Source organism: Limulus polyphemus, unplaced genomic scaffold, assembly GCF_000517525.1.
Source record: "Limulus polyphemus unplaced genomic scaffold, Limulus_polyphemus-2.1.2 Scaffold9873, whole genome shotgun sequence".
Taxonomy (NCBI): Eukaryota; Metazoa; Arthropoda; class Merostomata; order Xiphosura; family Limulidae; genus Limulus; species Limulus polyphemus.
The window spans coordinates 5,114-18,124 of NW_013675483.1; the positions used below are offsets into that span (position 1 = coordinate 5,114).

A 13,011-nucleotide genomic window follows, 5' to 3' on the forward strand; every position below is an offset into this window, starting at 1 on the left:
AGTAAATGGGTATCTTATGTGGTTTGATAAACAAATTAGTTAGGAATGAGGAAGTTTTTAGGGTAGCTGTTTTGAAAGAGAATGTTTTGTATGGAAGTAATTTCTTTGTGAAATAGGATGAAGGAAGTTTATAGGCTCTATTTAGTAGCCAGAGAATAAGATTGTGTTTTTACGATTAACAGAAGTTGAAAAGCCGTTAGCATCATGGTTAACAAGCATGTCCAGAAAGGGAATAAAGTTATTAGTCTCAAGTTCACGAGTGAAGTGTATAGAGAGGTGTTGTGAGTTGAGATAGTCAAGAAAGCGTTGGATATGATCAATATGGCAGAAAGTAAAGAAAGTAGCATCAACGTACGTTCTATAGAGAACAGGTTTGAAGCTGAACGGACAGTTGTCAATCCAGTTCTGTTCATAGTGACAGAGAAAAGTGTTGGCTGGTGTAGGACCCAGTGGGAAACCATAGTAACGGCATCTATTTGCTCATATGGAGTATTGTTAAAGACGAGATTTGAAATCAGATTTAGTAAAATCCATTAACAAGAATGTTTTTAGCGAAGGGATTAGAAAGTGCAATATTAATGGTTTCGTACCGGGGAATATCAGTAAAAAAAAAAAATCAAAGCTAGCCATCACGTGATCTTTAGGGGGGGGGTGTTGACTGATTTCTTGGGGATATTGGGAGGAGTCGTGTTGTAAAGTCGTTCATAGTAAAAGGCGTTAAGATGGGTATAAGGAATCTAACTACGTTTTGAAGCCTGTGGGATATAAATTATTGTAAACACTATCAGAAATAATCTTTCTTTTTCTAAGGAGTCTCTGGGTTTTCCCTTCAAGTTGTAAAGAATGGGTTGATGGTTCCTTGTTTATAAGTTTGAGCTTGTTGCAGTCGTTAAGAATATCAAGCATTTTTTTTAACATAGTGAACTTCGTTTCCTTTGTCCGGTCGGATGATGATGTGTTTGTTTCGGGAGAGATAGCGGACAGATTTGAGGATATCCTGCTGTGTTATCAGACTTGGGAATGCGTGTGTTATAGACGGTGGAGAGCGCTAAGTTTTTTAACTTAGTAGTAAATAGTTCTCCTGCTTGATTAGAAGCATTCTTGGAAAAAAATAGGTAAAGATTTTATATTTCGGTACAAGGATTCCCAGGGATAGAGGTAATTGACATAACTGAGTTTTGAGAAGGGTATGGAGAAGTTCAAACCACTGATTATCACTTAAAGTGATGTTATTGTAGTTGAAGGTCAGGGGGAGATCTTGCTGTGAGTTATGTTGTTGTAGTTGAAGGTCAGGAGAGATCTTGCTGTGAGTTATGTTGTTGTGGTTGAAGGTCAGGGGGAGATCTTGCTGTGAGTTATGTTGTTGTAGTTGAAGGTCAGGGGAGATCTTGCTGTGAGTTATGGTATTAGAAAGTTTCCTTAGTTAAACATTCTGGACAAATATAGTGACAAGCTTAGTGACAAATATAGTTATGGTATATTTTTGTTTTTTTTTATGGGTGACTCTTTTAGTTTTTATTTGCTTTGATTAGGTACAATCCAGTTGTGTTTGAGTTTCATTTATGTGAAATTTCTTTAAAAAGTGCTTTGGAACTTTTGTCAAAATTAAGATTGAACAGTGTTCATGTTTTATAATAATTTACTAAAGAATAACCTTTTCTCTTTGAGGTGGGAATTATGTTGAAACCCTTCCTACCACAGCTACAGACAACTTTCCTCAAAGCTCTCGGAGATGGGAATCGTCAAGTACGTTTAAGGGCAGCATCTGCTCTAAGGCACCTGATCGCGATTCACACTCGTTGCGATCCCTTGTTCACGGAGTTACATAACTCGGTAAAAAACGCGGACGACACTCTCCGGTGAGTACTGTACTGTTCTTCCTGCATATACTGTTTGGTCACATTACATTTTACCCCATAATAAAATAATAATTTCTGGATCTAAATTATCTAAAAATGTTTTCATCATTTTGACTGTATATTTACTGATGATTGAGCCTACAACTGTTACTTGCGTAAGTCAGGTTAATCTTCCTTTTAGTGTTAGATTATTGTGTGTTTTTTTTACCTTCTTTGAGTAAGATTACCATTGTTATAGGCTGCTACTGCTTCTTCTAACAAACTTATTTTGATTGGTCAGTGAGACGATGCTCCATGCCCTGAGGTGTGTGGTCATTTCAGCAGGAGATAAAATGTCAAATACTATTCGTCAAGGGGTAACAAACACAGTTGTGGGAATGTTGGGTCATCACCATGAAGTCTGTAGGGTCACAGCTTCTGGGTGTTTGGGAGCCCTTTGTAAGTGGTTACCAGAAGATGAGCTGACCACAGTTGTTCGAGAACATCTCTTGGGTAAGTATTTACCTGTTACATAATTATGAGTACGTTTACTTATTTAAGAATATTTTATGGGATGTTTAGAGGTAGGTTTTCGATAAATGGTACAAAATAGTCTTGAGTGAATATCTTATCTTTGTTGGTAAATTCTTCATACTCATAATCGTGAAAGTATTTTTAAGAGAATTGTTTTTATGTTTTGACTTTATAGATTTAGTGTTTTTGTCAGTAAATTCTTTCAGAACATTTGGGGGGGGGCAAATACTTGAAAATTTATTTTCTGATTTGGATAAAACGTTCTGCCTTTCATTATTCTTGAAATGTTATTGATCTTTGTGTTCATAATTTTTCATTTTCTAGATATGTTTTTCTGTATTAAGTAAAGTATTCTGCTCTTCGTTATTCCTCAGATATTTTTGTTTCTTATAGTTTGGAGTTTTTTTCAATTTGCAGATGACGATACGTCACAAGACTGGATGTTGCGTCATGGTCGATCAATCTCATTAATGGTTGCTCTCAAAGAAGCACCAGAAAAGTTTACAGATTTGGATTGGACTGAGAGAGTTACTAAAACGCTGATCTCGTACTTAACAGCCGACAGAGTGAGTTATCAAAACTTTAATGGATAGCTTTATTAGTTGTGGAGTGAGTTACCCAAACTTTTGTGGATAGTTTTATTAATTGTACTAATAATGAGGAGGATTTTGTAGTTTCGTTGAGATGTTTCATACACCTGCTGACAAAAGTAGATACAAATTTACGTAAAGAATTTCTGTCCTTCCTCAAGCTATATCACTCACAATGAGGACATCTACACAAAATTAGTTTTATCCTCTGACATCCATAAACTGTTAACCTTTTTTTTTCATGTAGGTTAAATAAACTAAAGGGTTAAAAGAACATGTTATTGTTAGGCCTAAACCAATGCATTGATTCATTTTATTCCTTTTCTTTTCGTTGGTGCTTTTGTCAAGAGATGTGGGATTCAAAGGAATCCCCTGCTCTTAATATTCATTGTGAAAAATCTCATTTCTAGTATAATTCTGGTTTTAAGTTATTGTCTCCGTATCTGCAAACAGTTGAAGTAAGAAAGATTGTAGTAACATTTATTTCATGATGATTTCAGGCATTGCATACCACCATACTAACATAAGTTATGGTAAATATCCTGAATACTTTATGCATTAATTCCTTTTCTTTCTTTTTTTCACAGTTACAGATAGCAGACAGTGGGGTACGAGCAACAGGATACTTCCTGCGTCACCTTCTTGCTACCAACAGTTCCATACCTCAGCTTCTACTCGTTACTTTTTCCAAGGTTTCTTCATTCTTTACAATTGTCTAATCAAGTATTTCAATGTAACATTAAACATTATGAACAATGTATAATGATTGTCAGAATTCTTAACTTTTTGTTGCAGAGATCGTTGTTACCTGATAAACTTAGGGAAAAACATTTTTTTTAATGACATTTTGATTTCTCCCTACCTTTGATCTTTTTGAGGCCAATTAGGGAAGATTATCTTAGGTTTAAGTTTTAATACAACTGTATATTCTAAGAACCTTATAGCTTAAACACTCAAAATGATCTTAAAATGTTAGTTTTTGTCATGCTAAGGCTTAACTAGTGTTAGTAAGCTACAGTCTAGGTTCTGTTATGGTAAGGCTTAACTAGTGTTAGTAAGCTACAGTCTAGGTTCTGTTATGCTAAGGCTTAACTAGTGTTAGTAAGCTACAGTCTAGGTTCTGTTATGCTAAAGTTTAATAACTATTAGTGATCTACAGTCTACATTCTGTCATGCTAAGGCTTATTTAATGTTAGTATTATGCAGTCTTTGTTATATTATGCTAAGGCTTAATTACTATTAGTGACGTACAGTCTACATTCTGTCATGCTAAGGCTTATTTAATGTTAGTGATGTGCAGTCTGTGTTATATTATGCTAAGGCTTAATTACTATTAGTGACCTACAGTCTACATTCTGTCATGCTGAGGCTTAATTACTATTAGTGATGTACAATCTTCGTAATGTCATGGTAATGCATAATTACTGTTAGTGATTTACAGTCTGGTTTATGTCATGCTGAGGCTTAACTACTATTAGTGATGTAGAGTCTGGGTTATATTATGCTAAGGCTTAACTAGTGTTAGTAATCTACAGTCTAGGTTATGTTATGCTAAGGCTTAATTTATGTTAGTCGTGTACAATCTGGGTTCTGTCATGCTAATGTTACTATTAGTGATGTACAGTCTGGATTCTATTATGATAAGGCTTAACTACTATTAGTGATCTATGGTCTGAGTTCTGTCATGCTAAGGATTAATTACTATTAGTGATGTACAGTCTGGATTCTATTATGATAAGGCTTAACTACTATTAGTGATCTATGGTCTGAGTTCTGTCATGCTAAGGCTTAGTTACTATTAATGATGTACAGTCTGAGTTCTATCATGCTAAGGATTAATTACTATTAGTGATGTACAATTTAAGCTGGAAGTTATGTTTATTTGTAAATATTGAAGATGTAATGATGTACTTGTTTTGTTTCTGTTGTTCTGCTGATGCCACCATTACAGTATTTTGTTTTTTTCATATTCCTTTTGAAGTCAGCGTAGTTACAGTTCATTTTTAGGTATGTTTGTGTGGAAGTGCTCTTATGTTAATTTCTAAGGTTTTTATTTATTGTTTGGTTTCCGACAGATCTCCGAATACAATAGTTTGATCTGTTTTTTTTTTCCTTGCCTAGTGCATGAATCATAGCATCAATGAAGTGAAGCAAGTTGTAGCGCTAACATCCACATACCTGGCAAAGACGCGTGATCAGTTACTACCACCCCAAGTGTTAAAAGTACTCGTGCCACTCCTCGTAAATGGAACCAAAGAGAAGAATTCCATAGTAAAAGCAAACAGTGAATATGCTCTTGTGGCAATTCTGAAACTGAGGTTTGGGGAAGAGGCACAACAAGTAAGTAAAAATCCAGATTTGAAATATTAAACACATGGGATGATTTACTGATTCGTAGAGCTTTGAGCTACATCACTTGTTAGAAGTCCAATGTGGTTGAGAAAGTTATCCAGCTGACTTTATTACTTCAAGGTACAATCCTAGTTTACTTCAGGGTACAACAGTAGGTACAAACCTATTTACTTCAGGGTACAACAGTAGGTACAAACCTATTTACTTCAGGGTACAACAGTAGGTACAAACCTATTTACTTCAGGGTACAACAATAGGTACAAACCTATTTACTTCAGGGTACAACAGTAGGTACAAACCTATTTACTTCAGGGTACAACAGTAGGTACAAACCTATTTACTTCAAGGTACATCAGTAGGTACAAACCTAGTTTACTTCAGGGTACAACAGTAGGTACAAACCTATTTACTTCAGGGTACAACAATAGGTACAAACCTATTTACTTCAAGGTACAACAGTAGGTACAAACCTATTTACTTCAAGGGTACAACAATAGGTACAATCCTAGTTTACTTCAGGGTACAACAATAGGTACAAACCTATTTATTTCAGGGTACAACAATAGGTACAAACCTATTTACTTCAAGGTACAACAGTAGGTACAAACCTATTTACTTCAGGGTACAACAGTAGGTACAAACCTATTTACTTCAAGGTACAACAGTAGGTACAAACCTATTTACTTCAGGGTACAACAGTAGGTACAAACCTATTTACTTCAGGGTACAACAGTAGGTACAAACCTATATATTTAAATATTTCTATTAATTTTTCTTCTGTTTCATTAATGGAAGAATTTTGGTTGGCAGTAATTTTTGATTGATCCAAATTTATTTTGTGGGCTGGTTATGTGGCAAAATATTGTTAGTTATGTAGCAACAATAACAAAACATTGTTAGTTATGTAGTAATGGTAACAACACATTGTTAGTTATGTAGTAAGGGTAACAAAACATTGTTAGTTATGTAGCAACGATAACAAAATATTGTTAGTTATGTAGCAACGATAACAAAACATTGTTAGTTATGTATAATGGTAACAAAACATTGTTAGTTATGTAGTAATGGTAACAAAACATTGTTAGTTATGTAGTAAGGGTAACAAAACATTGTTAGTTATGTAGCAACGATAACAACACTTATTTAGTTATGTAGTAATGGTAACAAAACATTGTTAGTTATGTAATAAGGATAACAAAACATTGTTAGTTATGTAGTAATTGTAACAAAACATTTAGTTATGTAGTAATGGTAACAAAACATTGTTAGTAATGTAGCAACGATAACAAAACATTGTTAATTATGTAGTAAGGATAACAAAACATTGTTAGTAATGTAGCAACGATGACAAAACATTGTTAGTTATGTAATAAGGATAACAAAACATTTAGTTATGTAGTAATGGTAACAAATCATTGTTAGTTATGTAGTAAGGATAACAAAACATTGTTAGTAATGTAGCAACGATAATAAAACGTTAGTTATGTAGCAATGATAACAAAACATTGTTAGTTATGTAGCAAGGATAACAACACTTATTTAGTTTTATAATAAGGATAACCATGCATCTTTATATTTTTGCATATTATATTTTTAAAATGTTAAAATATTGTTTGTCATACAGAAATCGGTACAATGAAATTATATAACTTCTATGTTTGTTTGTTTTCTAATTTTAGGAATGTGTGAGACTCTTAGACCCTGGTGCAAGAGATGCTCTTGTAGATGTAATCCACAAAGTTCTACGGAAGGTATCTAGCCAGCCTGAATCAAAGGAAGAAAATCTAGACACCACTTTGTTACTGTGAAACCATTTGTAAAGAATATGTAATTAGGGTCGCAATTTTTGTCGTCTCAAATGTTTCTGTCGATTTGTTCGAGTTAAACCTTTCCTTTATACGAGACCTGATTGTACACACGTTATGATCAATAAAATTTCAAGAGTGAACTTATTATTTGCGACTATTTCTGTTTACAATCTAATAATTCGAGAAATGGTTTCAGGTTAGAAAATATTCATTATTTTTTTGGTTGTGAGAAATTACAAATAAAAATCATTATTCCAGCTGTAAGATTTTACATTCTAGTAAACCATCTTACACTGTATGTTTTGTTTTGAATATTTACAAGTACAGAGTAGGGTAAAACCGGTGTCAGAGTATAAGATCTTACCCCCCACATTCTGTAAAGATAAAACTTAAACATTCCATAATGTTATTCATAGTTTTGTGACAGGTGATTATCAGTTATACTTGTACAATAAAACCAACCATTTAGTAAAAAAACGTTGATTAGTTAATGGAGAATTTCTCATGAAGTTTACAGCAAGCAAACTTTGTACAAAAGCCACCCGATTTCAGTTTTCTCTACTGAGTTAGATCAAGAACAATGTGCTTTGTAGAAATATTGGAGTAAGCTCTATAGCTATTAACCATCATGTGTCAACTATATTCAGCCCATCTAAATATACATAATTTCTCCCTCTCGCTACAAACGTTATAAAATGTAAAAGTAGGCGATAGCTTACACTTCCTTCTATAAATAAATAATGTGGTAATATATAATTACTCCTTTTATAAAGTAAGAAACGTAATTTATTTGTTAATCCTCTACACGTTTGTGTGAATCAGCATAGATCTCAAAAGTAAATCTAATGTGTTGAATTAAAACACTATAGAATACATTATTTTGATTACAATTTTAGTAAGTCGTTAACACAAAAACAGACAGACTGAAGAAAGAGAATTTTTATATTCTTAGATATAAAACTACACATTCTGACGATTTGAATCAAGATTATCATGGTACTCCTGCTATAAGTTTAATAATAATGTTAGTGATAATTTATTTTGTTTAGACAGTATTAACAGAAAGAAAAGGTTAAAGTAGGTAAATTTTATATATTTTTTTATAGACAAGTTTTATATACTTGCTAACATTCGTAGTATTTATATTTAATTTTCAAAAAAAATCACACCAAACGTTTAATTTCTGGTACTTTTAAAATTTAGGTTTGAGTAAATAATTTAAATGATATAATTAAATAATTACCAATAACAAAATCATCATACATAGTAATTAATTTTAAATATAAAATTTCCAATGATTTGCAAATTTTTAAAATTCTTTAGCACAAATATTTTCCTTTAAAAAAAGTTAAAACCTATTAATATTTTTTAAATATAAAATTACAATAGGACCACTTATATAAAATTATAAAACTTTTAAAAATAATTTAGATTTAAAGAACATATGTAATTGTTATTTAAACAATTATAATTTATAAATTGTTATTATAAATTCGTTTTATAAACGTATTGCTCGGACTTTGGAAATAATTATTGGTTTTACTTTAAGGAATATTACAAGACAAAGTGGTGAATACAGAATATATAAAAATTGATATATTTAATTCTATAAAGGAAAAAGATAGATGATTGTACACCAAAACTTAATTATTCAACATATTATCCTCCATATTGGTATTTGTGTCCAAACATAATATCGGAGAGTCCAATGGCAATTTCGTGGACATGCGTTACAAACAATTTTGTGAATTTTCTTTACCGTTTAACCCTAATCCCCCGATTTAGACAGGCATTAGAACTTAAAAGTTCATATTTTAGGTACTTGTTGTTTGCTTAACTACGTAAAAGAACGAGTTTGACGTTGTTGTTTGTTTGTTTTTTCCTTTATTTTTGAACTATGTAAGTGCTTAAAGCTCCAAGGAAGTGAAAGTTAGGAAAGCATGTTATGATACCGCGTCCAAAATGTTCGTGTCTGTTGCTTGATTGTGTGGCAAGATCTGCTCAAAATCGAGTCCGAAAACTTAAGTTTGTATTTTAAAATGTTTATTTTTCGGTGACCTAAATACGCTTTTTTTAATGGACCTTGACCAACATGGCTGATTACAATTGTATGCATTTTACCGTGTCATCAAATGTGCATTTCTAAACTTTTCCCTTAAATAATAGTTGTTGTTTCTCCCATGAACCCCTTCCCACTGGCACAGCGGTATGTCCGCGGACTTACAACGCTAGAAACCGGGTTTCGATACCCGTGGTGGGCAGAGCACAGATAGCCCATTGTGTAGCTTTGTGCTTAACTTCAAACAAACTCCCATGAAAGTATATTCATTACTTCAGTCGCTCAAATGGAACTTCTAGCTTTATGGGAATCTCTGGCCTATTATTATATATTATGAGAAATCGCTATAACGTCTGAAATGGAAGATGTAAATGGCCGGATCGATCCAAACGGACCGTGACGAATATCATCATCTCGATGGGGAAGTGCCTATCTTTTGTTCAGTACTAAAATAGTAATTTCAAGTCACATTATTTTTTGTTTTTATGTATTCTCCAATAGTGATATAATCAAAAACTCTTTTCAATTTAACATTCTTGTGCAATGCTTGACACATATATGCGCAAACGTATTTGTAATTGTGTCCTTTAAAAAAATCACATCTGCAATTAATGTAACGGAATTGGATCAATTAAACCTGATAAGGACCAGTTAGAATTTTTGTGAAGAACCGATTAAGAATTTCGGATCCTGATATCTATGTATTGTTACGACAGCGGAAGTCACGCGACGCTGGAAGCATGCTCGCTGGAGTTTCTAGAAGGATCATGACTTATCGAACCCCGCGAATGATCATGGATTTCCTAGTGCGTTCGGGACACCCCTTTTTTTAGTGTATAAGCCTGCGGGATGATAGATTGAAGAGATAGATAACTGAGTCAAGCGAACAGTAGGCATCGTAAGTAAAGTGTGTGAACCACTGATTTATAGCGTGTGTTATAAAGGTTGTTAAGTTTAAAGTGCCCTAACCACCTGGCCATGCCGGGCCTCCATAACTAACAGAGTGCTGTAGTTTAAAATAGTAGCACTCCCACAGAGTGCTGTAGTTTAAAACAGTAGCTACAAACTTCTACCTAATCAGAAAAAGGGTATAAATAGTGTTGTTTTGATGTTCTTAATAATATCTATAATGTAACGTACAACAAAATCTAATCCACATCGGGTCTTTTTTTAAATTCCTTATTTTTTTTACGAGCTGTTTCTTCGCGAAAAACTTGAAATTGAACATTTTTTTAACATTTTCTAACAATTTTAATGCTTTCGTTAATTTTTATTGATCGTTTACCCATAATCCCTCGATTTCGACCGGTGTTGAAACTTTTTATATATTTATTGATTACTTAACTACGCAAAAGAAGGAGTATGACGTTTTTTTATTTGGTTTATTATTTGTGTAGCATATAAGTGCCTAAAGCACCAGTTAAATTTTTGAGCTTCAGGGAAGTTAAACACAGTAAATTATGTTACAATACCACATCCAAAATCTTCGCGTCTCTTACTTGACTTTGTATCAAAGTCTGTTAAAAATCGAGTCCGTGACTGGAGTTTGTATTTTCCAATGTTCCCTTTTCAGTCCCACTTTGTTGTAATGTCGTATCCAGAAATATTAATGTCTTTTAATCAACGTATAATTCATGTCGTTTGGTATGATATACGAGCAAACTACTGAACCATTTGTGTTAAAAAAATATTTCGTTAGTCGCGTTATTTTAATATATTATGAATCCAATGTTATGCCATTATAGGTTTTTACATCTATCAAAAAACTTAATTAAATAATAATAATTTTTTACTGATTTCTACGTAAATTTAGAGCCCCATCTATGGAGGAACTGTTCAACTGATTTGGTCCTCTTGTAAGCTTTGGTAAAGTATAACAGGACTGTTTTATGAGCGAAGTGTACGGAGACGTAAGGTTCGTACACTTTTATCACTTTTCGAACGTTCATATTTGTTAAATTGTTATTTATCTATTCAATGTTAATTTGGGTGGAAATTTTTTGTGAAACTTAGCAAACATGTTACCATTAGCCTATTTTAATAAACTGAAGAAAGTGAATAATAAAATATTAAGCTTACTTCTAATGAAATACGATATATATTTTGTAAATAAATCCGTTTCCATGCCATGTGCCAATGTTATTAGAGCCTGTAGTAGTACCACTACCAGTACACCTTACGTGAGTATTCAACCTCTCATACAAATTAATTTAATCATTTGAAATTAACTGTAGTTTAATCATGCGTCGACGTAGTTAAACTGTTAATTCACAACTCATGTGTAGAATGAAGTTATGATACTTAGCAGTGAGACTCAACAAACATTAGAAACATGGATATTGCCTTTTTTATTGTCTACTGCTATAAAGCTTTTAAACTTAAAGGTGAGACCTGTGGTTTTACTTGTTTAACGAAAGTTACGAAAATATGTTCATGATTCTAATGATACAAGAATACAGTTATACAAGGTTTATCACTGATTTTCTAATACAGTAGAATTCCAAACAACTTGTACTGTTGTATATACAGGAGCGTGCATTTCATTTGTGTGTCACTGACTGCTACGACTACTGGTGGTAGGCTAGTACAGCACTTTTACAGACACAATACAGTGGTGTAGGAGGCAAATTAAAAGTGGGGGAGGCCCAAGGTTTATTTGACTGAGCAAAGTGAGGGAATGTGTGTCACAGGCACACCCATAACTACTGGTGTCCAGGGCTTGCATTAGAGCTCTGGAAACTCTTGTGTTATGGATTAAATTTTATGCATTCTCCTGCTTTTCTTAAGAGTAATTTTTCCTACTTTTGATGCATTTTTATTGGGATAGATTGAAAAATGTGGGGATGGACCCCCCCTTCCCCCTGCAATATAGTTGTAGTAGTTTCGTATGGTGTTTCTCACACCTCCAAATTGTTTTGGAGGTGAGTATCCAGAGGAGTAGGACTGGTGTCCTAGTCCGGACACCAGATGAGCATGTTTTGGTGTGATGGGGATTCGAACTCGAGACCTGCAGATTACAATTTAGTCATTATATATATGTGTGTGTGTGTGTGTATGTATATATATATATAAAGAATAGTTATACAAATAAAAACAATAAATATTAATATGAAGATTTTTGGTAGAATATTCAGAATAAACCTACGCCTATCCTTACATTAGTAGACAACTTTAACCTGAAGAAATGTCAACCTGTCAAAACACTAGTTTCTTGGGTCTTTTGAATGATTTATGTAACTGATGTGTTTGGTCTGATCTTTTTTAATGTGATTTACCTAACTCATTTGATCCTACATGCATTTTACTGTCATGAAAAAGTCCATTAGTTGAATTATAAACATCAATGGTTAAAATATGCTTATAATTTGATTAACTTTTTGTGTAAATCAAATATTTGCTTAATACTTTCATGCTGGAACTATCTTTTAAAAACATTCTGATTAAGAAGCTAGCACACAGGATCACACATAAAAGTTGTATTGGTTTTCAAATGAGACCCAAAACTCGAGAGTTTTCAAATAGTTCACAATTCGTCATTAGGTGAATAGAGGGTGATGTTTAATTAGTGTAATTCGTTAATTAGTGTAATTCATTAGTAAAAACTTTCATATCCATATCTTGCAAAACTGAAATTATTATTTTAGCTTTAATTAAGAAAGAGTAGAAAGATATATGAAGTTATTGTATGTGTATTAGCTTTAGTTAAGAAAGAGTAGAAAGATATATGAAGTTATTGTATGTGTATTAGCTTTAGTTAAGAAAGAGTAGAAAGATATATGAAGTTATTGTATGTGTATTAGCTTTAGTTAAGAAAGAGCAGAAAGATACAT

General features: G+C 32.9%; 1 protein-coding gene and 1 long non-coding RNA gene across 3 annotated transcripts in view; both read left to right on the forward strand.

Annotated features, from left to right (window-relative positions):
* Positions 1 to 7,269, forward strand: part of LOC106476128 (eIF-2-alpha kinase activator GCN1-like) — a gene marked incomplete at its 5' end in the record, with an annotated part of 12,229 nt that extends 4,960 nt beyond the window's left edge. The window contains 6 exons of the mRNA XM_013936799.2: positions 1,669 to 1,859; positions 2,140 to 2,351; positions 2,790 to 2,938; positions 3,550 to 3,654; positions 5,084 to 5,302; positions 6,994 to 7,269. Of these exons, the coding sequence (XP_013792253.2) occupies positions 1,669 to 1,859; positions 2,140 to 2,351; positions 2,790 to 2,938; positions 3,550 to 3,654; positions 5,084 to 5,302; positions 6,994 to 7,122 (1,005 nt within the window). The remainder of the gene's footprint in view (positions 1 to 1,668; positions 1,860 to 2,139; positions 2,352 to 2,789; positions 2,939 to 3,549; positions 3,655 to 5,083; positions 5,303 to 6,993) is intronic.
* Positions 7,270 to 10,552: 3,283 nt separating this feature from the next.
* LOC111083506 overlaps positions 10,553 to 13,011 on the forward strand; it is a 4,162-nt gene continuing 1,703 nt past the window's right edge. The window contains exons 1-2 of one of the 2 annotated variants that reach the window (XR_002609082.1): positions 10,553 to 10,634; positions 10,995 to 11,096. This is a non-coding gene — a long non-coding RNA (uncharacterized LOC111083506). Of the gene's footprint in view, positions 10,697 to 10,994; positions 11,097 to 13,011 lie in introns of both variants that reach the window. The other variant, XR_002609081.1, reaches the window with a different exon arrangement.